At 37.0% G+C, this 27,524-nt stretch overlaps 1 protein-coding gene and 1 long non-coding RNA gene across 5 annotated transcripts in view; both read right to left on the bottom strand.

Annotated features, from left to right (window-relative positions):
- Positions 1–896: 896 nt before the first annotated feature.
- Positions 897–17,062, bottom strand: LOC123988129. The gene is made up of 6 exons (XR_006829675.1): positions 15,559–17,062; positions 15,301–15,448; positions 7,249–7,364; positions 7,091–7,165; positions 4,574–4,758; positions 897–4,397 (listed from the first exon to the last, which is right to left on the bottom strand). It is a non-coding gene; the product is annotated as an uncharacterized LOC123988129 (long non-coding RNA).
- Positions 17,063–21,723: 4,661 nt separating this feature from the next.
- The window catches only part of LOC114876777 (fibroblast growth factor 17), a 102,017-nt gene continuing 96,216 nt past the window's right edge, over positions 21,724–27,524 (bottom strand). For all 4 annotated transcript variants that reach the window (XM_029188595.2, XM_029188593.2, XM_029188592.2 and 1 more), the window contains 2 exons: positions 23,126–23,232; positions 21,724–22,894 (listed from right to left, as the gene is read on the bottom strand). In XM_029188595.2, the coding sequence (XP_029044428.1) occupies positions 22,478–22,894; positions 23,126–23,232 (524 nt within the window). In that variant the 3' untranslated portion in view covers positions 21,724–22,477. The remainder of the gene's footprint in view (positions 22,895–23,125; positions 23,233–27,524) is intronic.

A 27,524-nucleotide genomic window follows, 5' to 3' on the forward strand; every position in this document is an offset into this window, starting at 1 on the left:
CAGGACGTAACGCAATATGGATTTAGGCGATTCTTTTAATCCGAAACAAAGCGCCGGTTTCGGTGGTCACACGTGGGTGTGGGAGAGACCTCCCACATCGTTCCATCAGGAGTTTCACTCCTTTCCTTTCGTCGGGAGCGCGAAACGGAACCTCCTAAACGGAGGCCTCTTTCGAGAAACTGGACTCTACGGTATAATTACGTGCAGCCTCTTATGGCTAGCCTCTTGCTTTCCACCTTGAATCAGAAATCGATTACTCTTCGGGTTTGGGTTTTTCTCTGAATCATCTAGCCTACGAGGAACTCACCGTATTGTAACACATTTCCTTTTATTTTGTCTTCTTTCTAACTTACCAGAATTCTTTCCCATCATTTATTACTAAATTGCTTCAATTAATGTACCATATGTGATATTTTGCATTACCCAATGCATATTGAAATTTTCTATGTTTCAAAATAGTCCATTTAATATCTTACAAGTTAATATTTTGAGGAGCAATTATTTTCTTTTTTAAATTTTAATGTAATAATTGTTTTATACCGTTTGACTGCATTTTCTGTACTTTATCTTTCATCATCTGACATTTTGAACAGTAATGTATTCCGATACTTGTGCTTGTCTTCTTCGTTCTTTCGTTTGTTTGCGATGGGTTTTGGCACGTGGCTTACATGAGCAGCTAAAAAGCTGCATTATTAGCGTTAATGTACAATTAAATGTTTGACTTGACGACGTACACTTTACAATAAAAATACTCCATTCGTCAATTTTACTTCGGTACATTTTACAGCCAAAGTAAAATTTTCTTCATTAATAATACATTAAAAATATTTAAAAATAAACTAAAGAATTCATACAAATGTTAGAACAAAATCTATCGAAGTCTTGAACTTTCAAAAGCAAGGCACTCGAAAAACACAGAATTTTGGTGATAATTAAATCGCTGATAACTGAATCGCTACGCCTCGAAAAGAATTAAAAGAAGGGTTCAAATTATACGTGTTTTATTTCACGCGATTAAATTCCTTAATGATAAAACTCGTTGTATAGATCTAACTTTAATTCTTATCTTGTACGATATTTTCGATTCTGTAATCAAACTGACCAATCCTTACATATTACGGTAAAAGAAAATTAAAGATACTTCATAAGAATGTCAATTTGTTTACAGGTAGTGAATAAACCATAATTGTTAATAGTTCTTGGTAGAATGCCAGTAAGCTCGTATATTGTGTTTATCTGAAAAGATAATGATCTTCTTTGAATTTCTATGAAGGTAGATCGTAAACGTTTGGTAAACAGCCCACTATAGGAAACTAGCCATTGTAGAAACAAATCGTAATTACAAGCTGAACGAATATGACGTACATACACTTGTCCCAGGTGTACGTATACGTGTACGTAGATATTGCCAGTAAAATTTTGAGTTCTAAGTTCAAGTGGTCGAGGAATGTTTTACGCGTGTCATCGAGTCGGTGGATCCACTCGTGAGTATTACACGCAGCACGTGCGTGTCTAATAGTACGTTCAAATACAACGGTAAATTAGCGCCGCCTTAAATTAGCTTCGACTTGAAACGCAGCTTCTCGTTGTAATTAGTAACGCTAACAATGTATTGTACTCCGGATTGCTTCATCTCGATAAAAAGGATAAAAAATAGCACTGCAAAGCGTCACCCAACGTTTACCTTCGTATACAAACTTATCCTGGTGCTAAAATGTTAGTTTTGTTAAACGTGACATGTCTTGGAATTGAAAATTCCATGTAACAATTAACAAATTACATGAGTCAAGGTAAGAAATTGGTGTTTTCTAAAATAAATACTTATTTTTCAATACAGGTGAGCTTCGAATGATAAAAGATTTACTAAATGTTAATTGTAATTAAAATTTCATTACCATTTCATCCCCTAATTTAATTTCTATTAAATTTTTTTCACATAGAAAAAGAATGTCTAATTTATTTTATATAAACCTGAAACCCTGGAACATGGAACATTACTCTAATCGAATTTGTAAAACAACTACGGTTGTAAACAGATGCATTATAAAGATATAAACCGATTTCAGTACAAAACTGACAATACTACCTCGTTTATACTTTAATGCGTTCAATACGAACATCCCATGTATACGCTGATGTTACGATTACTCACACGAGTTTCATTTTATTTGCTTTTAACGCAGATAGGAATCGTTTTAAACTATCGCATAACTTACAAAATAATGTAACTTACAAACGGTGTGCATGGACCGCAGTTATGTCCGGTCGTATCATATCAAATAACCGATTTCGAAACACAGAAATTCGAAACACAGGACATAAAAGTGCTGCAAAACAAGACTGGTAATTGAAAATTTGATAAAAATGACTGTTGACAACCCTTTCTAATCACGATCTCAACTGAAATGAACATTATCGGATTTCAAAAAGCCGAGGAAAATTATGGCCTTTCCCTTTGCACGACCAATGTAACCTCGTGATTGAGAGTTGTACCGAAATTGGTAAGGACGGGATGACCACCTCGTGGAGGAGACGACCAACCCGTTATCGAGTCTCTTCTCGGATCTCCAACGGGGAAAACAAGACGTATCTCACAATCGGTAAGAACGTCATTAATGCGGGGACGATATACCCTGATGTCATTCGCCGTGAAATAACGCAATACGATAAAACATGCTACCAGGAGGTCCCTGAGTGTACTTACAGTCTGTCTCACAAGAGCTTGGCCACGATATCTTCGTGAAAATTTATCTACCGTGTAAAATGTTGCGCATGAATTGAAATATGTATCGTATGAAAAGTATTTGTTAATTTACCCTATCGGTCAATTAGGTTTATACCACTGGTATATTATCACATTATTGCAAATGGCATGCAATTTTATTTTAGTATATGGTACTTCAATTAATCCTTTCATAATTAGTCTAATTTCCACTGTTATGGCAATATTTTAGAATATTTTTTAATAATTTTTCTACGCTGCTTACAAGTAAAATTTTCATTACAATTATTTAATCATTATAATATTATAGATTATTATTATTATTATAGAAATAACTGATGGAGTTATAAATATCCCATAGGTCACGTAGCTGTGCTATTATCATTACCAATTAGCAGTATATTGAAACACCTGTAATTCTTAATTAATTCATTATAATTATGGATACACTCTTGTGAGACGGACTGTATGTACCGTACAAGTTGAAGATACAGAGATGTCGCGTGGGAAGGTGGCCATCGCAGGTAGGCCGATCAGATTGGAACGTATCGATAGGCCGAGATTCGAGACAAGATCGTGGTATCGATACGACCGGCTGGTACCGTACAGAAGGACCCATTAATACGATGCGGTATCGTCTCATAAATACGGTGGCCGATACGAAAAATCACCAACGAGAAGATGCGAACCGATAAATCAATCCCCTTTTAACCCAGCCTGCTACAAATAGACCGCATTTGTCAGGCTTCGCCGGAGAATGGAGCCTTCCATTTTTCGTGTCAACGCCGGAAAAGCCGCTTGCCGTAGTTCTGGGCTCTCGTTGAATCAATTTTCCGCCGGATCTTAGCGAAACAAATGCCACGAATTATTGGGGGACAATAAAAGCCTTCGCTTCCCGCAATGTCACGGTTTTCTATTAATGGAATTTTTTTATCGAAGAAGCTGGATCCTGATACATACACGAACACGTGCGATCGTGTTGAAATATGTATTTTCCTATGAATGAAATGTTTTTGTATCAACCTTTCAAATTAAACTCGTGTAATAAATTAAAAATAATTATTATATCGAATAATAATCATTGGTCTGACGAGGTAGGGGTCAGGGTGGCACCCTTAAACATCTAGACTGGCCCTTGCCCAAAAATGTGGATCTTTATCATCTCAAAATTTCTAAATTTCTAAATTTCTGAGACCTGACCCACCCTAGAGAAAGGTCCAAGTCATGTCAATGATAATAATTCCTAATTTTTTATTACCTTATATTACCTTGAAATTTCTGAAGATCCTCCAGTTTTCAAAATATCATTACCTTATCCTACTATATTATAGCTTTCTCAATACCTTATGATATTTTCTTTTTTTAATAAAATATTATTTATATTTCTATAAATTTGAAAAAGTTAGAAAATTCGAATCAGTATATATTTTATTTCCGATAGATCTCTACCACTATCAATATCATAAGCGATGAGAAAAGCGGTACGCAAGCTTTGTAAAGGGAGCGAAACGAAATATAAAGAGAAGCGAAAATACGAGTAGAAATCATCCTTACCAAGCCGACAGACTGAAAAGGTTGAATGGCCAGTTCCAGTTTCTCCAATGATTTGTAATTACTGCCACTAATATGATACAGTTGACTACAGCGGTTCTCATTCGTGGTACGTTATTCGTTACTGTCGAAACAAAGGGGTTAGTGATTGTTAAATATGAAGGAACACTGGTTGCTTGCGAATAGGTTCATCAGGAGCCCTCGGGCTTTACGATCCTCTACGGCGCCGCGAGTTAATCATTCCGAGCCTTCCATTTTCGTCCTTACGAACTTTGTATTACCCTTCATTCGTTTTCTTACCGGTTCCATTCGGAGAAAGACTGCTGCTTCTGTTCTCTTCTGCCGATAGCTACTGTCTCTGATGATTCAAGAGCTGAAACGTCGAGATCGATGAACGCGAACAACCTCCGTCCGAAATTCCAGGAGCCCCAGGACCAGCTGCATCCCTCTGAATCACCACCACCCATGGTCTTCAACGTCGTTTTCTTAAATCACATCCAATGGAAAAAAAAAGGTGATTATCACTCGTCCTCGTCGAATGGCTCCTTCGTCTACCATCACGAAACGAAGATGTATCAATGTTAAAACGATGACGTTTAAAATTAAAAAATACTAAAACCTATATTAATTATAATTACCTAAAATTTTTACGGAATGCAGAGCAACGATGTACCTATCGTACCTGTGTAAAATAAAAATTTTCTTAAAGGGATAATAAAGATTTATTATTACAAAATTTACTCTTCGATGAGTCTTGAAATTTTTCCCTGATTCACCTATTACGATTCCAGCAGACGAGACTTGCCCCACATTTGTCTTCTGTTATCGCTTTACTCATTCTGCAACTGCAATCGCGATGACAGCATTCAGATACGATACCGTCTCTCGTACTCGTCGATTTCAATCTTCCGAGGAAACGACGTGACGAGGCATGCTGTGGTTGAAAGGGACGTGTAAATTGATTTGCGGTTCGTCGTGTGCCGATATACGGTTCTGGCGCCACGACGACATACCAGCATTTCCGGAATGGCATAACTGTCTTCTCCTTCCTATCCAGCTTGACATTAACGCGGGACTGTTAACGAGAGGGGAGAATTGATTTTGCCTGACTTTTTCCTTGTACCTTTAAACGATCAAACGATGACTGAGTCACTGAATTTGAATAAAAGTAAAATGAAAAAAGATCAAAAATTAAACGACGTCTCTAATTGCCGGAAAAGCCGTCGAGCGGAAATATTTGACTCGTCGTAAAATTCCGCGACAATTTAACTAACTCGAGCGAGCGCGTAAAACCGCGGGTGGTTTCGTTGCACCGTAAAGTTCCGTTTACACCCGAAACACGAGTGGTCTTAAGCCGGGTCGAAATAATCTGTGGGAACCGGGACCGCGCGGCACAATGGCGGGCTTATTAAAATTCCTGACTGTATTTTATGCGCGCGAGATGGTGGGCAACGTCGCGAGAAGGTACGAAACACAGACCGGTAGTAGGACTGAAACACGGCGCAAGAGAAAGAAAAGAAGAGTGGAGGGAAGATAGGACCGGAGAAACTGTAAGAACGAAAGTAAGAGAAAAAAATAAATAAAGGAAGGAGGACAGAATAAGGGACCAAGATGGGGAGAGAGGGAAGAAATTGAGGGAGACCGAGTGTGCGTACCAAGAAATGAAAAGGGTTACGAGAGAAAAGGAAACGGATAGTTGTCAGATTAAAAAAGGGAGGAGAAGGGAGAAGGCCACGCGACTCCGAGTCAAGGCGTAATCTTTTTACATCTACACCCACGCTTACTAACCGACCACTATACCGCTCGGCTCCATAACAGTATTTCGCCGTGACCACTTTAGGTACCATCCTTTCTTCGGCCTCATTCCTCGTCTTTTTGATTGTCCGTTTCTTGCTTTCTCTTATTTTCCCTCAGTACACGAAAATTATTGACCGCTCGATGCTAACAGAAATACTTTCTTAAGAGTTTTAGAGAATGATAGACTACTGCAAAGGTTGATCGGTATCTGTAATGGATAGCTGATTTCGAAATATGGAAAGTCTGGCATTTTTTAATGACATACGAGCAATGCAAAATTGGATTATCAATTTGAAAATTCAAGTTTGAATAAAATAGCTGATTATTTGTAATAAAAAATGAATTAAAATAATCAAAATTTGGGTTTCAATAAAAATTGGAAATATTTCAAAACAGACTTTCAAATATTTAGTACAAATTTCCTTCTGATAAAAGGAAAGTATAATCACCCAGTTTGTGTTTACACGTGTTACATATTAAATTAAAAATAATTAAATTTTATCGGAGATTCATAAGATATATTTGGGGAAGAACTGAAAAAATCAGATACGATGTCGATCCGCACCTATCAAAGATATGATGTGTATGGAAATCCCCTTTCTACTTACGTATTGTACATCCGGTGTACGCGACATTATTGCACATGATATTCGTTCAAACATTTCCAGCATGAAACATCCTATAGCGAACGTACGCGAACTAAGTGCGTTACCCTCGTGTATCGTTCTCTCTTATCGCCCGACAACCGCTTATCAAGCGCCAGTCTGGCAGACTCCCTACACAGGTGAATACAGGTATACATCTACCTATGCTTGCACCTATCTCTGGTTTAGGCAGAGAGAATGCTCTTTTTGTATCCTTCACGTTATCGCGAATTCCCCAGCGTCGAGCTTCGGAACGGTAATTGAATTCTCGGTACTCGCTGATACGCTTTCGACGTACTACATACGTATCACGTGAAAAGAGCAACTGTTTCCTATGTAACAGGGTATTTATTAGGTGTGTAAATTAATTCGGTACCTTTGTAAATTAGCCAGTGGCTGCTCGCAGCTGAAAATCGTAGGGGTGTTGCAACTTTCGAAATATACATCCACCCTGTAAATAAAAAATATACGTATTTGGATAAAATATCAAAATTAGGATAGAAAATTAAAAAAATTAAACATGACAAAATATACTTTTTGGTATAATTATCTGAGGAAGATTGATGGTGTTGCAATTCCAGAGTGCTTATCCACGTGCCACCCTTGAAGGTAGATGTACATAGTTTCGCCCAACCCTTTCAGATTGGCACCTGCAAAAAAAAAATTCCTTGTCAGTATGAAAAGAATTAAAAGGCTGGAGAGAGAATTGAATAAATTCGAGAACCTTCGAAGAGCTCCTCTTATCCAGTTGGATTCGTGCCAAAAACAAATTAACTTAACTTAAAGAAAAAGAGGGGTAGTTTTCACCGGAAATCGCAGGGAATTAAAAAAGGAGAAATTTTCCTGGCGAAAGAATTCGCTGTGAACGATGCACCTCCGGGGTGCCCCGCACCCACAAGCGGAACGTACAAGCTGGATCGGCTAAATTCGAAGGGAATCGAATTCAATGGGACACCATTGTTATTTATTCTCCTAGGCGTGACTGGCCCCGGTCCAACGACCCACGTGGCTGCGATTATTTATAAAATCGGTACCGAATAGGACGACGTGCTGGGCGTTAACGAGGATCGTGTCACATCGTTGTGCAATCGGTAACAAAACACCGTTCTTCCAGAAATAAGAAAAAGGAAAAAAATAGAGAAGCGAACAAGGCGCCTGCTTGTTAATGATACCGATAGAATGGCTTCTTCTAATGTGATAGGAGCTTTCACGTCGATGATTTGTACTGCTGTGTTACGCTCTACGTAATTGGATGGTTCTTTAAGGTAATGCAATTGGAAGATGCATGAGATTTAACGAGTACGTCATCGAAATAAATTTTAGATAGATTTATTACCTGTACCCTGGGTCGCTTGATTTACAACACTCGTTAAATTTAATAATGCTACAATAATCGTCCAATTTTAGAGGCACGTTAAGCGTGGAATAAGAAACGAGTACCGAAATCTAATTAATTTGGAGACAAATTACACCCTTAGTGGTAGGGCTATGGAGCCCTATGTGAAAAGAAGATTTGAGTTTCAGGGGTAAGCGAAAGATAAGCAGTAAGTTGCTCGAGAAATGCATTAAAGACTCCAATAAACTTCGCGCTCGTCTGGAATGCTAATAAATTATCCGTTGGCAATCCCCTTTCCAGCAGATATTGCAGAAGGGAAACGAATGCACGCCGGTAGCCGTGAACGTGGAACGTGGCAATATGGAAGAAGCGTGCAGCTCTCTGTGAACATAGGCACCGACTAATGAGTTTATGTCTTAATCACTCGATCGATCGATCTTAATCGATGCCTCTTCCTTTCCTATAAATCTTCGACGATCGTCGGCTTCTCTGCCATCGTCGCGGAGGTCTCCACGGTGAATGTCTGCTTCTGTGTACCCCCGTGATATGCCTACCGACATTCCATGCGTTCCTACTTTTTTAACTCCCTAATGTATGAGTAACTCATTTAAGAATCACAGGTGCACAGCTACAGTGCGAGTCAAAAGTTTGAATGCACCCTAGGGTGCTTATGAGATTTCAGAAAGTTTAAGAGAGAATTTTTATGTGAAAAAATTTTATTTTTTATATGAGGGGTGTCAAATAATCTAAGCACCTTTTATCGAAAAAAAGAAAAATAATTTTATATAATTATATAGAATTATCTAATAATCAAAAATTATATTATTATTTTTCTAAACTACTTTTAATATTAATATAATAAAAATTGAGGTTTTAAAATTTCCTGCTCTCCCTATGTGATCATTTTCCCTGGGGAAATCTGATTTGATCACGATTGTATAGAAATTCTATGGTTATACGAACCGAACACAAAGAGTTTGAATTGAATTTCACGTACGTAACTCTCTGCCACGAGTATCTTCATCGTGTATGATTTCGAGAGGGCTTGTAGGGCTCTCAAAGAAGGTTTTCACGGAACGTAACGAAGGGAAACCATGGTACTATGTACCTTACCGCTATTGTTGTATTGCTGCAAAGTGACGGAAGGGTAAATATAACGAGGGCGATGAATATTTATAATATCATTGAGAATTGATCGCACTCAAAAAAGGGATTTCGTATGCGTGCAACATGCCGATGCATCGTGATCAACATGGGAGATACGCGGGGAGAGTGAATAATTAAAGAAATCTCCTCGGGATGAAGCACTTTGGTAGCAACGTCAGATATTTACGCTCGTTTTACCGTCTGAACGTATAACTGAGTTACGGTTAGTTTATGATTTCACGCCCTACTTCGTGCACCCGTTACTTCATGGATCGTTCGGTTGATTGACGATTAAAATGAAACACCCTCGAATATTTCAGCAATTGAATCGACTGATAACTTTTCGATTCGATAAACCAACCTTTTATATATTGCTATATTTTGAAACTTTTCTTTGAAATTAATTCGGTGAAAAAGGAGGAGTATTATTTAACACAATTTCATCTTCCTGTAGATAATAAGCATACTTAAGAATTGTTTTATCATAGCCTTTTCTCCTGACAATGGAAATAAAGTGATACTTCTGAAAAGCCGTTGAAGTTTTAGAAAGAGGGGAACAAAAGGAACCGACAATCGAGATAAGAATCACAAGATTGTGTCATTATCCGTTTCCACTTGGAACATCTTCGAATAAGGTTTCTATAATATTTCTTTCGGGATGACTGGCAAAAATATTTGAGAAGTCAAGATAGGTTCCTAGAAAACCTGGCACCAATTGGATTAACTTACTCGTTGTCAAAGTAAATTAAATTTTCAGCGGTTATGGGTTCCCTTAAGCGCGTACACGCGCGCTAATTGCACGCGTGGTAGCCATGGTACGTAAACCGAGCGAATGCATATATCATGGAACCGTAATGCAATATCGGTATGACCCTCCTTGGCCCAGAGGCTCATATGCCTATGTTAGTATAAATAATGCCTGTTATTTGTCGGCTATTAGTTTTTGCACTGGGTTAACTTATCGTCCTCGTAAACTGGCGTACAATTATCTACCTGTGCTATGCGAGCAGCACCGAAGAGGCTTGGAACGATTGCTCGTGTCACTTCTACTAAAATAAAACGACAAGAAGATGAATAGGTGAATCGGCAAAGAGAACTATGTACATCACAGTTACCTAGAGCAATACGTCATCTAGAATTTTCCTCCATTCGTATCATTTACTTTTTAATGATAATTTAATAGGAGGTACCATAATTTGTTTAAGAAAAAATTATTTAAACTGAAATTGTATTGTATCATGTAAAATTGTATGATTTTGAATAAATTATTTTTTTTTAAACGATTCGTTTGATTTTCATACTTAGAAATACCTATCTGTTTGAAGGTTCGCATAAATATTTATCAATGAATTACGAAACCGTATATGTAATAGTATTTATCGAGTAGATTAATGACGTGCGAGTTGGTGATTTACTGGTTTTCACATTATTGTACCCTGTAAATGTCCGTCATGACTAATGTTACCCTGTTAGATGCATTCCACCAACTTTTGTGATAGTAATCGACAAATTATGTGGACGTCGCGCAAGTAACACAACAATTTGTGTTATTGGAACTAAAAGTATGCATGTTACACAAAGCGATCATAAATCTTCGACGGTTCGGCAATAAATCGTTATCACCATTCACTTGAATGATAAATTACCGTACAGCTTTACGAATCCAGTATCAAATGTTGTTTTATCAAATACATATTCGAACAGATTTCAATTATCCATGTAAGAAGCTCAATTCGCATAAATCAACAAATTAAAACGCAATAAATATTTCCATACTCCCTTGGACATAGAATTTATAATTGCTGACAAGTAAATGAAAAATACTTCATTTGTTCCTAATTAAAATTACTGAAAACACAGAATACTTGAAGATTTATTAAATTAATTTAAATTTAAAATAAAATTTCTGTGCAACGTGGGTCTTTTTTATTCTAAAAAACCGTGCTTCAAAGAAATACTTGATCTGACCTCAACAAACGATACAAAAATGAGCAATGCTTTATTAAACCATTGTTTAAACATTGATTAAAAAAGAAGATTCTTAGACGCGATAACGTTATCAAATTCAACGAATCAGTTCTTAACCGAAGTCAACATTCTCATCGATGCGCTTCGTTCGAAATTATCAGATTCTCTTTTCCTCCGTCTCTTTTTCTCTTTTCTCGTCTCCTCTTATTTTGTACCTTTATTCTTTTTCTACTTTTCTCTGTCTGCCTCTTCGTTTCACGGTGCAACCATTTAGGTTCGGCGACATTTCCGGTTACGAAGTAGCAGCCGTTACGAGTAACGGCTCGATAAGAACGATCGCCGAAAGAGCAGTAGTTTGTACGTTTCTGTATCTGTGTGTGCGCGCTCACGGTTGGTCCAATTAAGACGATCCGGTGGCACAAGATCCCAACGATTTCGGAAGATTTATCAGTAACCTTTCCGACGACCACACGCAAAATGAATAAACACTCGACGAGATTTTCCTTCGGTCCGTAAAAAAGTAATTCCATTAACGGTAATATTGATTTTAATGGAGGACGTGTTTTAATAAGATTGATCAATTTTTCATACTGCATAATTAGTATAATAGAAAAGAAATTTATTAGGAACTGCTTTATCATTGTTAATTAAAATATAATATGTTATATATATTTTTCAAATTTAACTTCTCTACCAAAGTCAAAACGACCCATAGGAGGGTTAACACCCGCTCCTCCCCCACAGGGTGCCCTGAATGCAAGTTTTCCAAAAAGCTGGTGGCAGCTTTTCTTAAAATCCGTATAATAAGAAGAACTCGGCACGGTTTGGCCAATGTGGTTGCATTCATGACAATGAGACGTTGACCTCGGTAAACATCCAACGGTCAGCTTCTAGCATTGTGAACGCTGCTTTCTTCTTTAATCGTTACGAATTCCGTCACGGGTGAATTTATGTGCGGACTTTTTGGGTGGCCATGCGATGCAATTCTCGTTGAAAAAAGAAAAGAGAAAAATTCAAGAGAATATTCGGTGTGGATTTTTCGCGCCTTACTCCGCCCTGCGACACCCCTCTAGCTCGATTATACCGGAAGTGCCAGGTGCACTTTCACTGAGTTTTCACCCTCGAGATCGTTCTCACCCTGAACCAACGACCTTCGACTCTCTTCGAGGTCGCTGGAAACGGTCGTTTAACACCCAGTGAGAGTTTTCTTTTCTATCACTTCATTGAGAGAAATTTCCCATGTCGTTGAATGTTTCAGGTGAACGCGTCGATTAAATGGATTTTGCGCATCATTGAACAAATTATTATTGATTGGATAATTCTCAAATGCTTTTCATTTATTGTTAGCATCTAGTGTACTGGAAATATTTAATGCTTTTCCAGTTATTAGTTTCGAAAATATTCTTTTTTTTATTCAATTGTGAAATTGATTTACCAGTGTATTAGTCTTACACTTCTAAATTATTTAATTAAAATTCTGTTTTTGTGAAATTGCAATACTTACAAAATGCCACACGAATTTCTTTTCTCATATATATCACTTATAGCCTCCTGACAAGTTGCTTGCTCTTTTAGGTGCGAACCTTTTTCACGATTCAGTTATGGGGACAGTTATTGTCGTCGTAGAAAATCCTATGAATAGTAGCTAAACCGTGTCTAATTCAGCGACAAATGGGTACATTGTGACTGCCAGCATTGTATCATAGAATAGCAGTGGAAACTACGTTTTAAAGACATGTAAATAGAGAAAACCACAGGGTATTTTTCAGTAAAGCCCACCTACCTATTTCAATGAAGAGATTTCTTACTGAATTACCAAATCAAACATAACAAGATATAATTGTTTATTTATGAATTATGGATATTTTTAACGTAATGCAATGAAGAGTTAATTTACTTAATTAGAAATATCATTTCCCAGCCTCTTTTAAAGTTACCAGATATCAATGTAATAGAGCAAGAAAATTGACAAATAAACAATAAAATAGTGTTTAGATTAACAAGTGAAATATTCAACGATCTTTATCGGTGTTCAAGAAGAAATTAAAGATACCTCTAATTGCATTGTTCCCTTAACGCGAGTATCTTATGAGATAGTATAGATGATAACCGGTAAACGGGCAGGGACGATCAAGAGGGAATCTCCTCTAATGATCGCTGACTTAATATTCTCTGAACGTCGATACTCGATTTAACGAGGGCGGCACCGGTGCGGGCCACAAAGCGAGCAGACGCGTGTGCATGCAGGTGAAGCAACGGCCGAGAAATAGACCGGCTATTCTCGATTCAAACTGGGCCCTCGATCGAGAAACGTGCACCCGAAGGAGCTTACCACCGGCCAACAGGAGAAACGCGCGGGAACCTGTACTCGGACAAGCCGGCAGATAAGCAACTTCCAGATAAGATACGCTAATTGAGAGATCTTAATTGGAGCCTGCACAGACCCACCTATGCCTTTTTTTCTCTCCTCGATATACCGCCGCCGTCGCGTCGGAACGACCGCTCCAAAACCATCGTGAATCCTTCGATTTTGTACGAAATTTTTTTTTCTGGTAGCTCTTTGAACGTAATTGTTTTTTTTTGGGGGTCGTTTTATTATTTTTCTTGGATGTATTGAAATATCACTGAAGACAGTTTAATAACCATAGTCGTATTTAATATTTTAAATTTAACCCCAGATTCCTAATTCATCTATAAAACACCAAACACTCACCCCATAGAAATTTCGTATTTCTCCCTATAGCCTCGATATCATCTCACCAAGTAGGTATAGGTTTCACATGGATGTGTCCCGAGGTAAAAGACAGCAGTTTCGTCCAGCCAGACGAAAGCGGATCGCAAAGCAGGTATTATCCCGTAAGATAAAGTTTCCGGTGGCGGAGCACGAAAACGTCCGAGGAAGAAGGTAATCTTGGGATCTGGCTGCGGGAACGTAGGGTACCGGGGAGCCACTCCCGAGCCGTTGGCGCGTGAATCTACGGTTAGCGAGGGGTACGGAGGGGGTAGTCGAGAAAGAAGGTGAAAAGGGGTAGAAGGAGAGAGAAAAAGGGGGTGAAACTTAACGGCTTCGTTCGAGTCCCAGACGCGTGATTTCTAGATCAAACACTCGACAGCGTTAAGAAGGAAGTTTTAAGGGGTGCTTATTCGGTCCGTGCGAGAAAAGGGGGTGTCAACGAGCTGCTACGAGGGATAGAAATTTTAGGGGGACCCAATCTTTTTTTTTCGGCTGTTCTTCTTTTCTCTCCTTCTTTTTTCCTTGATACCCATACGGCGGAGGGTTACGGGCAAAAAGGTATTTTGACATTATTTAAGATGCCCTTCAGATTGTACGGTCGGAAAGAATCAACGGTCGGAATTGAAGTGGCGACGGGAGTGAGCCTTGTATCTACACGTTCCACCCTTCTTTAGATGAACGTAATACCTTGGCGAACTATCACGGTAAATAGAGGACCCACTCACCGATTTCCCGTCCGATCCGATCGCCACGACTTGTTTGATTTTCGCTTTCGGCCTTCGAGTGATTTGAGCGGATTTGCGCATCGATGAGCACACGAGTGCTTCTAAAATCCATTCTCGAGGAGACTAAAATGGTTGCTGGTACCTTAGAGAGATTAAGTTTGGAGAACCTCTGATATAATGCCATTTTCTTGGCTGCTTTCGTTATTCGTCAATTCATTAATTTAGTAGAATCAACCTCGTAGTCTAGTTTTTATTTCGGGCGTTCTTATTTTAGAATGGCTTATAAATCATTTATACTGCTTTCTATATAAGAAACGCTTCAGATCGAAGGGTTGCTTAATTACCAGTATTAAATTACCTGAGAGGTAAATCTCCCGCCGATATTATTGTGTAATAAATTTCTTCACTTTGCATAACTCGTTGAAATAAATCAGACGATAACGACTTTATCACTATGAACTGGTTTAACAGCAATTTTACTCAATTTTAAACGTATACTTAATATTATTTTAAATATGTGCAATATATAATTTTAAAAAAAAATAAAATTAACCAGAAAATTTTAACAATAAAAATAAAAATTATAACGAAACTTCAAAAAGATTTGAAAGACGTTGAGTTATGCAAAGGATGATTATTCTTCGAATAAATTAATTTAAAGGGGTGAAGTTACTCACTCTGCATTGTGGAAAATATAATTTTTTTAACTGAACACAAAGATGCAGTGACCAATTTACACTCTCCAATTTCATCTGAGCCTACTTCCATCCCCCATAAATCGTTCTAGCACCTAAAAGGGGATGGTATCGCCCACTTTGGGTAGCACTGAAAAAAGAAAGAATAAAATCGAAATGAAAAATACTCGGTTCGAAAGGATTAAAAGAATACCGTTTTCAACTTTGTAGTCTAGGATAAGAAACAATTAAAATAAATACCACACAGATGTAGCAGTGTATGAGCGTGTATTTGACAGTGTTTTTCTCTCTCGTACGGCGGCACACATTATTAGAATTCGCAGTACGTACACGATTTAAGTTGGAATGTTATATTATTGCTAGTTGCTGCCGGACGTACTGCACTCGTTGTTCATTTCTACAACACAAAAACAACATTGAAATAAAAAGTCCCATTTAATTTAAATCACGATGGTAGTTGGATATTACAATTCTCAGTTACAATCCCATAGAAAAGAAAAAAAAGAACAATTGATTTCTATTGTAATTAAAATTTTGTCGACGTTCAACATTCGCTTCAAATATAAATTTTCAATTTTTCATTTTTCATTTTCGTGCACGAGCGAGGCACGTCCGGGATTTATACATCGACACATCGATTTTTTAGTGGGTAACGGTTGGGCCTCTATGTTACAACGCAAATTACAATGTAGAATAACATTATCATCATCATCCATCGTCGTCGTCGTTCGTTATACAACAATCATCGTAATAATTATTATCATCGTTTCATTGCGATCGATCATCGTGGTGTGCCTAACGACAAGTCGGTATTAAATATCTTACAATACACATCATTTTCCATTTATATATATATATATAATATATATATGGTAAAGTGTATATATTATATAAATTTGTATTTGTAATATACACATATAATATGTATACTTTACCGTTCTTTTTTTTTTCATTTTATTATTCATTATGTATACTATCTATAGGGTAGTCGAATTTATCTATTGCGTTTCATTTTTTCTTTTTATTTATTTATTCATTTTTTTTGCCGTTCTCGTTCGTCGATAGTGAAAAAGTAAAAAACAAAGGAGGAGGGAGCGATGGTTTTGCTTTGATGCTCGAAGTCAAGTCACGCGTCAAACGACTGGGAAATTCGAAAATTTCTATTTTTTTTTTGTTCTTTTTCTGCTTATTTCAGCGTATCGTGTAAAATACGATACGTGGTTTAAAAAGGATTACCTCGCAAAAAACGCTAAACGTAACTAGACACGTGCCGTCTCGAAATTGACTTGTCGAGAATAGGTTTCGTAATATAAAAAACTAAACGCTAAGAGACTTGACGTCGAGCAGACTGATGACTTATGAAGGACAGCAATCGATTGATGAACAATGATTTTTTCTGCAATTTTAATATCATGTAAAACTAAAAAGTATATTCTACGTTTGCTTTTTCCTGAAAGGAAGATGTCCACGTTGAAAGGGTGAAAACAGTTAAAGGGTTGAAAAAGTTCTGGAAATTATTAAGTGAGTAAAGTTTTCAAGATATTAGAGATAATTTCAAAGACTATTTTCACCCCTTCAAAATGAATATTTTTCTAAAAAAAAACTGTGTTATATTAAAATTGGACTAAAATCAGTGTGGGTCAATCAGGTGATGTCCCTCGTTAATTAACCCATTTACACCTTAATAACGAAAATTAATTTTTCATCCATTTTCATTTTCATTTTCTGAATTTTATATTGCTGTGTTAAATATTATTTTTTCAATATTCAAAAGTCTTTCACTTGTAAATATTTCATTGCCATATAAAAATCATTGATATTTTTATACACGAGAGAATTTTTGTTAAAACATGTATATTTTTGCAGTGATGACCACTGTTAAATTTCGAAAACCTGGTGCAAATGGGTTAAAAGGGAGTTACACTCGGTCGGGATGAGCAATGCTCTTCGAAGCGTTGCTTGTTGCTAATCAAGTGCTAATTAACTCCGATCAAAGATCCATCTTGTTCCATTGTACCATTACTTTCTATTGCTAGAAACATCATCGCCGTGATTCTCGACGCGCTATGCTTACACATACAAAAAAGACGAGTAGGTTAATTATTATTATCATTATTATTATTTTTTTTTTTAGAGGTGGGGTTATAATATCATGTTACATTACAATACATTACACGTTACATTAGTTTTCTGTTATTCAATTACAAAAGCGTCTGATTATTATTATTTATTATTATTATTTCTCTCTTACAGGTCAACTTGCTGGCACTTTAATTCTGTTTCGCGCGTGAAATTTTATCGTGCTTAGCTTGCACTAGGCTACGTACCGGTAGACGAAACTGAGACAATAAAAATTATTTTGACATTCTTATCATGTTTCAAAAAAAATACTGATTTGAGTTAAAAACAGACAAGTGCCAAATAAAAAAAAAAAAAAATTGAACGGGTTGAGAAAGATCAAAGACACGAAACAGTAAATGGAACGTCAAAAATTACCGCGGAACTGAATAAAAATAATATTTTATTACACGTAATGGTACTCTCGATTCGTCGAACGGAACGTGGCTTTTCTACGAACAATTTGCCGTCTACTTTTTTATTTTTATTTTTATTTTTATTTATTTTTTTTATTTTCAGCGACACGTACAAACACCGTTCAAGGAGGGAAATAGGACCCCTACGCACTGCCACTGTTCGTCTCTCGATAAACGAAATAAACTAATCAGGTATTGAGTATTTTCGGATTTAACATTGATAACGTAAAAATCGAGGATGAGAAGATATAAGTACAACAATATGAGGATGATGTTGGGAGAAAGAATTAAAATATCCCGAAGAGAAATTTAACCCTTTACTGAACACTTGACCCTTTGTGAAAATGATTTTAATGTTGAAGAAAGTTGGTTAAATGAAACTTTGTTCATGTTTATTTTGACAGTGGTCTAAGTCATTTGTTTTCTGATAAAAATATTATAACTAGTGAGAAAATAATTATTTTTCTATTATGTAATTAGAGATTGAGTGCCCAAATTATTATAATCAGACAAAACAATGACATATTTTATGTTTTTAATGAGCTTAATCATTTTATTATAAAATAATTAATATTAACCAATATGGTAAAAATAAATATATTATTATTCGAAGTTATTTACTTTAATTAAAATGATCTTTTTATAATAGTCTTTATAATTACATAAATGTTTTATTTCGATATTATTGTTAAATTTAATAAAATACAAAGGATATTTATAGGTTTATTGTAAATTTATTTCTGCACATTTCGTCAATTTATTATGTCATAAGTTATTTTTAATAAATGTCATAATTAATTTATTAAAAATATATATGATTAGTTGCTTCCAATGCAAAATAGTCCCTGTTAATTTTGAAAATAGTGATTAAAGGTTGCAAAAAAAAAAAACAAACAAGTTTTATATTCACAGAAAGATTTATATTACAAAAGCAAGTGTTTTGAAAAATACTTTGTCACATAATGAACCAATATCTTTCAACACACCCAAATGAAAAAGTTTAAATTAATAATAACTTAGACCACCTTCGTAATCATCAACAAATATAACCAACTTTCTTTCCAACTTTATTTTTTAATCTTAAGAATATTTTGATTTTGTTCATGTCAAATAAATATATTTAATACAACTGGTCATCTTTGTTCTATCTCGTTTAAATACACAAAAAAATACTGAATTTTATTACAATAAAATAAAAGTTCTACCAAAGATTTCCAGGTGTCCGAGAAAGGGTTAAACATCAATATCAATACTTCTGCATGCTAATGAACAAACAGAAATTTTATTTATCACATTCTCTAACAGTATTTAATTTTTCTTCATAAAATAACATAATTTTGAACCAAGTACATCATTTGCATATTATGCTATTTTCTGGATTATAGGCATGGCACAGTCCAATTTAAAAAATGATCCTAATCTCATATAGAAAAATCTGATAGCGAATGTGTTAAATTTAAAGAATTTGCTCGTTCATAGGAAACGTAGTGACCAGTAAAATATTCCAATCGATTCGAGGATAGTCATGAAATAAAAAGTAAATGAAAAAGGGGGTTGATGGGATGGGAGAAGAAAACGAAAATAGGGGATAAGTAAAATAAAAGAGAGCAGCGCACGTTTCCATACTCGCAGAGGAAAAGCTTTTCTTCTCGGGTAGTTTGGTTTTTCCATAGTATCTAAACACGATTTCAATAAATAAGCTACCTAGGGAGCGATTTCTTTTTGGGGAAAAAGGGCCGGCCGCTCCTTACGTGGCGAGTCTGCGAACACGAACGGGTCAAAGGTGTTTCTATACCGCTTTCTATAGAACATTACAGAGAAACAAAGGATCTCTCAAAAGATATAGAAACATACCCTTGATTCCGTTCGCCGAATCGCCACCGCGTCATCTATTCGTGTAACTAACCTAGTAATACAGTCTGCGATAGCGTCCTAAAGATTAATTCCATTAACGATCAATAATATATATATATTACACGCAGTCACACGCGTTCAGAGGCAAAATACAACACCCTGACACTCCATTATAGGCACCCATCTATTTTAAACTTAGTTTAGTGAATTATCAGACAAATTTTTATAAATGGACGAAAATGGGGTGAAATTGGGACGTCTCTGTTAGTTTAATAAATTTTTAAGGTGTATTTTAAACTCTGAGTAATACTTATATTTCTGACCAAAATATAATTAATATTTTAGTGAAAAATAGAATGGATGAGTTTAAAACACTTTTCATTCAAAATAATAAGGTTTCATATTAGGAACTCTTTCTCACAAATACTAATTTTATACTCGTTAATACTTCATTTATTTTTGTAATAAATAATGTTTTTTATCGTGTTAATATTATCCTCTCTTATGTATAAATAAATTATGAGTGTAATTGCATAGTGATCTTTAATGCCGTTCCTTTATGTTCCCTTATGTTAAACTAAACATGCATAAATGAGATCTAATGTTATGAATAATTGGAATTTCTTTAAATGAAAAATGGAATTTTATGTATTCTGTACACAGAATGACTGGATAATTTAAACTGAATCTAATCAAGGATCCAGTTCATAGAATTAGATGTACCAGAAATAAAGAAATGCATAAATAGTTGCATTTCAAATCAGTGATGAATCTAGAGGGGTGGAATTGGAGGTGATCAACCTAAAGTAGTAAAAAGTCTTAACAAAATTAAGCTTTGTTAGTATCTTAATTTTATCAGATTTTTATACCTTCTATACATTTTTCAAATAAAATAAATTATTTAATTGTACGTACTGCAATTACCTACGTACTGTGAATTTGATTATTTAGGCTAATATCAATAAATAAATTATAAAAAAAAGTTTCAAATCCTGTAAAATAGATTCGGAAATATACTTTTACCTATATCACCCCTTCTAAGCAATGCTTCTGGATCTAGCTCTGTTTCAAGTACACCCTCAGGAATGGAGGCCATTACCAGTAGCCTAGGAAGTTACAGGAAATGTGAAATCTGGATCCTCGTTAATTCTCAAAATTTCCTAGCCCGTCCGTCGTTGTTCAAGAGTTAATAAAATGATAAAGCACAAGAAACTTGAAATGTATGTAAAATATCTGGTGCCCACAGTAGAGTAGTTGCCAGGTACTGTACTTACGCACGCAAAACAAAAACTGAAATCAGAAAAATGCACACAAATACTTTTAAGCTCGTACACGAACACGCAGTTTAAGCCGAGACTCTCAAATACTATCTCACTCTCATTCCTATCAGAAAATAGACTTCTGTGTGAATAATAACGCTCGACGCGTAAAGTAATCGCGTTTCAAGTGTGTATACAGTGTAAAATAGATTTAGAGATCCCATTGTTTCTAAACGTTTGTTTTCCGAACAAGTTCACTAAAAAATATATATACGCTATCGCATCTTGTTCTCCTGAAATTGTATACCGATTCATTTTGTCCAAAAAAGTTTCTCTCTCTTTGTATGTGTGAGTGTGCGTTTTCATTTGTTTTTTTTTCTCTGTCTTGTGGGAGGAGCAATCGACATTCACACGCATGTCGCGACTCTCGTTCGTTATAAATAAGAGTAAAAATTCGTCAGGTGAACAAAGCAGCTTGTATCAATCGCAACGCGAGCATCGACATCAATGCGACGGTAAGAACTGCGTGTACGTTGCGAGCACGCACGCACGCACACATTATTCATACACGCAGGCACGCATGCACGCACGCACGCTAAATTAGGCGGCGTAATTAGCACAGCGAGCGAGAGAGTGTTTGGCGCGGCGTGAGCTCTACTGCGCGAGCGCGTAAGAGGGTTACATTAATTACTTTTTTTTTTCTTCTTCAGCGCGCACCTTTCTTTCTTATTATTTTATTTAGAAATATTCTCTTTTTCGAACGCGATTCAAATTATTTTTCTTTTTCTCTCTCTCTCTCTCTCTTTCTTTCCTCTATTCTAAGAAAATATTTCCACGAGGGTGCACCGATTCTCTTTGTAACTCTCCACGCATCTAATCGCGATCTATGACAGCGTTTGAAGCACGATAGCTATCCGATTGCGCAACGATTTAGGCCGATCGTGCGCAACTCAATTTAATCCTCCATCGCTAAACGATCGAACTCACTGCATCCGAATGCAAGAAATTTTTCAATATCATCCCTTAACGGAACCGAAGAATAATGTTTCGTATCGTACGGATAAAATTATTTAGCGATGGAAACGAATACGTGAAATCATGATATACATATACAATATATATCGTGCAATATATACTTGCCTGAAGAAGGATTCAGTCGGGGGCAAGTGTGAACGAATGGAATCTAAACGAAAGTTCTAACACACCAGCAAGACTGTCTTCCTGCTAGTTCGTCCGTTTTAATATATTTGATTTTTTTTTTCTCTTTCCAACGTGTCGGGCGTCGATCGAAAAAGGCAAACAAGCAGGAGACATAAGGCGAGCCAGCTGTTTGTTTCATTTTTTTTCTATCATTTTGTTCGTTGCGATCAATCGAGGCGCGTGCTTCACGTGGTGCCGCTTAGTGGGTTCCTGATATCTTGACCGTACGTTCCACCAGCGTATTTGGCAGTCTGATCTCAGGTTCTCACTGATGTGGAGGAGGCAGTCTTGATCGGCGAGCCGAAACATGGCTCAATAGTTGCTGGCCTCGACGAACAGACGACTATCGTGTCGTCTTCGAGGCGTCTTCCAGTGATTCGAATGCCGATAACGATGCGTGTAAACGATCCCCCTTGCATTGTCGACCTGCGACAGGGACTTCTTTTTCGCGGCCCTCATACCAGCTGACGGTTTCCTAGATGTAACGTATGGTTCGCGTGGATCCATACCGCCCATGTCAGCGTTCACCAGGTTGTTGTGGTGATTGATGTTGGCATGGGGATTGTACTTGATGAAATTGAAGCACTCCTGTCGACCTCGAGTTCTCATCTGTTTGCCACCCTTGTTGAAGCCTATGTACCGCGTGCTGTCTACCACGCTTCTGTAGGTTAAGTACGAGCCGTTGTAGTCCTCGTAAAACTGACACATGGGACCCTTATGCTTTTTCGGCTGGAAACATTCCAAGAGAACCGTCTGTCAGATTGATTCATATTTTTCAAATATAAAAATGCAGAGATTTTATGAAAGTATTAGAGAAATTAGAGAAATTAAATCGCTGTAATTAATTAACGAGTTCTCCAACTACCCCCTAGTAAAAGCGATTATGCGATTGATTAATATAAATATCTGAACTAAATATGGTAATTAAATATGTCTACTAATTGGTAGGCAAGTTATTACCAGGGCTACGAGTTTCCACCGCTTGTTGAAGCAAATGTATTTTTGACTCTTCTCTGCAAAGATGTACAACTTCCTAGTGAAATCTTCGGATTGCGTTGTAAGTTTTTCTGAAACATAAAATATCAAATGGATACGGTTATTAAAAGTCTGGCAAACTTATTATGAAATCTTGAAAAATTACAATTTGAAAATTAATAACAGTTGCATGGCAGCTGAGACGAAACGAGTTGCCAGGAAAATTCAAGATTGGTTCATCGAATGATTCGAAGGTATCGGTTATCGGGGAGAAACCGCAGGATACAGGAGGTAAACCGTTTTGTCCGTTCGGTATGCGAGCTGGCATATTTCCGAGAAGAGGTCTCGTCGAGGTTTATGGCGCAAGTTGTACCTACATCGATGTTCGTAGACCCTCTTCCAGCCACTTCTTCGACATTGAGAAAGGAAGAAAAGGTTGGCTAAGCCTGCCGCCGTGGCTAGTTGGTGCTAATGAAGGAGGCACAGACCGACCGGTGTGTACTTTGCCACTTAGCGGGTCCTGTCGACCCCGCAGCGTGCACGTTGCGTCGTGGCTCGGTGCAGCGGCATGTCTCTCCCCTTTTCTTTCGCACCAGCTATTACGAAATTCTGCCGACCGAGAAGCAGGCGTCCTTTGTTCCGGATAACGAAAGGTAAAAGAGAAAAAAAAAAGGTAAAAGAAAAAATAGAAGGCTGCCTTTTACAGGTGCACAATTCCGAGCTTTGCCATTGGGAAGGACGGAACGCCTTTATGGTACTAGCTGAGAATACTGTACTTTCTAACGGGATTATTTTATTTAAGCGTCTGTAAATGAGATTTGTAATGGCGAATATGGTGGTGGTAACCACTAGAATTTTGAGCTTCACCGTTGACCAAAAATTTGAAAGCGTTTTATTCAGGAATAATTTGAAGGTTCTCGTCTCCTTTTTGCCCTAAAGAAATAATAATTTTCAGGCAAAATTATTCAAAGAAGTCACTCGCCCTTAATGAATTCATAATTTCAATTAATTGCTTTCCTTTTTTTAACTATTCTGAAATTTTGTAGATTAATAAACAAAATAGATATTTTCCATATAAATATTCAGTTTTGTACATGTGACGTGCTGTATATTCGTTGGGTCAGAGTGTTAACACACGAAGTTGTGTTGCTTATTCTTTATTCAATAAAAATTCCTAAGGTACAACGGTGTTTCAGTTATTGATGGGATATTTCAAGTGACAGGTGCTAGGCTTTCCATTTCGAGCAAAGGACATATCGAACTTCCAGGAATGTGTGAGTTGTAATTTTATACACCGTATGATGATTACAGGAATGACAAATATTCTTGCAAATGTTGCAATGAAAATTTCTACACGATATATGCATTATCCATTTGAAGACTTTTATATGGATAAACGAAAAGAATGAACATTGATTATTCGAAATTGACTTCAATTTGAAAGGTACATCGACAGATTTTGTATATCTTCAATTTTTCAGGGGGTAAGTTACCCTGGAAATATGAATCTGATAGGTAATTTTAAAAATAATCGCATTGATTGATGCATAGGGTAAACTATACAGTGATTGACACCAAAAGTGCCATTCGAATCGACAATCATATGGCACATTTATGTTAATTTTTCGATTCCTTTGCCATAAAATGCGTGTGGTTGCTTCGAGACAAAACACTCGGGAAGGTCAGGGCATTTAGTTGGCAATCTAACAGCGGAGGGAAGAACAAATTGCTTGGTCGACCGAAAGGAATGCCACTGCGATAGACGTTCGCTGAAAGGTGAATTCAATTAATTAAGGAAAGTGGCGCAATTAATTGGCGCTGTGTATAGACTACGAAAGGTTTGTCAGAGGGCAGCGTCAAATTAAGTCCTCTCTTGCTTTTTCTCGTTCCTGAAGACTGTTAGGAGGCGGTGAAAGAAAAAGAAAAAAGGAAGAAAGAAATGTAAAAGGGAAATAAAAGAGGAAAAGAGAGATGAACCAGGAGTAAGAAAGAGAGACTTTACGAGGCAGTTCGGGGACATTCTTGATTTCGATGTTGTGAAGGCACCCGACGAGAACCACTTGAATTTAACGAGGTTCCAGCAAATGGGCCACCCTGCAGACTTGCCTCCTTCCTTTTCTCTACGCACCGTGCTTATACTCATTCTCGTGTGACCCGCAAACGAAGAAAGCAGAAAAAAATCCAACATCCTCGGTGCTTTTTCTCTTTCCTTTTACCGTCAAGCTTCTATCAATTAAAAAAAAATCTTCTTTCCAAATGCAAACGGAAGTTAATTACTTTCTACGTAGTCGAACTTTCCACGTCTCGAAATTCATCATTCTATAAGCAACAACTTAATACAAACATATCGACATACCTTCAGCGACAGTTTGCAATATAAAACTGAATATTATCGTCGTTTCCTTTGAACTTGATAAAACTTTACGAGAATGTATTAAGTTAAGTGTCGTTTAAGCCGTTATCGAATCAAGAAATGACCGACCGGTTGAAAACATTTCCACGAAATCGGCGGAGTCGAAGCAGCTCAGGGATATACACAGCGGGTTATTACGAACCGCAAAGTTCCGTTCGCGAGTACGGGAAAACAAGTTGGCGAAACTATCGGTAGAATTTTCCTTCTTCCGTTTCAGCTGCGTTAGCAATGCAGTATGAAGGACGACAGTACGTATGTATGTACCTGGGCAGTAATGGCGGAGGAAAGTACGACGATAACAAGCTGACACTAATACCAGCGAGTCGGAAAATGATACGTAGACGCTGTTTGTTCGTTCCAGTTACCCATTACCGAACTACTCTATACTTCCGATATATACTCACGGACGTCGTCGTCGAGGCAATCGGGACCGAAAGTTTGCTTCGTTTTCAAACGATGCTTATCGTTATCAAATAAAGGAAGCGAGACCGTACTCAGGCGAGCTAGTCAGGACAGTGACGACTATGTACGTTTGTTAAGTAACTTGCCAGACGTACGATCGGCTCGAAACAGGCGTTACCGGCGCCCTGATTCCGATGTTTTGTCTGAGAAACTGAAGAACAGTCTCTCGCGGTCTTTGAAAGCTTATCAGTAAAGTTTCCTTGCGCAACTTGGACTGAAATTATTCAATTCTACGATTCCTCTGAAACTTTACTTAGAGACGTACAAAATTATTGAATTTTTTATATAAATTTTAGACAGAAGTCAAGACAATGTCAATCTGAATACTATCAATAATTTTGTGTGTCCCAAAATTCAACCCTAAAGTTGAAGAAAATTAAAAAAAAATTGTTTCCAACGCGATAAGTACCGTGATTAATATCAATTGATATTTCACGTTGAATTTATGACAGCGTTTATTCACGGTACACAATGTAACGTTCGGTGAACGAGGGGATGAAGAAGGAGCAACTAAATATTTCGCTTCGAAGCTATGTCTTCTGTTCCCGAAAACTTCCTCCCCCAACCCCGAATTCTGAATCGGTCTCGTTTTCTCTGATCGGAGCCGCCACGAGATTAGAGGCTGCCAAATGAATTAAAAGCCAATTTTAATCAAAAGCGGGCACCGGCTTTTAGGCACGATTACCCCCGATAATAACTGGTAGGATGGGCCCCGCGTATAAGTGGGAAAGAGCGAGACAGAAGGAAAGAAGAATGGATCCCATATATTACTTCTACGTGCTCCTCGCGATACAGGAACCGATTCTTCGTTCGTTATAGGTTCGCAACTAATAGCTTTTTTTTTTCTTTCTACAGGGAACAAAATACTCCGAAATCTTTCCCTTTCTACAGGGTGTCCTTCAGTGCCCTAACAAATAAAAATCTATTTAGACAAAATATGAATGCTTGATTTCTTTTCATAGGTATAAAATCACAAATATTAATTTTAAATTTAATAAAAATCCACTTGATGAAATCATCAATTTTAAAGCATATGCATATACATATCTTTAAAAAGGCTGTGATCTAAATTTTGGAATTATAAAAATATGATTTATATCAAGCATCAATAAATTAAATAAATAGATTCATAGATGAATTAAACCCTTCTTATTCTGTACTTTTATCTATGAATTCAGGAGAACATCCCGGCGTATATATTTATCTGAGAACCACTGGAACACCACAATTTCGCGGCGTCGGCGTTATGAAAGCTATAATACGACGTGAAAGCGAGTAGGTTGGTACCGACCGCGTAAGCAAAGGAATAAGGGAAATAAGAGCTAAAAAAGAGAAAAAAAAGGGAAAACACGCGTATAACCGCGGTTCTTGTTATAAGCCTGGCACGTATAATAGCGATCCTATCGTTAACACCTAAATGCACGATTGGCCTCAGCACGCACGACCATCTTCTTCATTTTCTCTCTTTTTCTTTTTTTTTTTTTAAATGCACAAAATTACAAAGGAACG

This window comes from Osmia bicornis, chromosome 9 (assembly GCF_907164935.1).
Source record: "Osmia bicornis bicornis chromosome 9, iOsmBic2.1, whole genome shotgun sequence".
Lineage (NCBI taxonomy): Eukaryota > Metazoa > Arthropoda > Insecta > Hymenoptera > Megachilidae > Osmia > Osmia bicornis.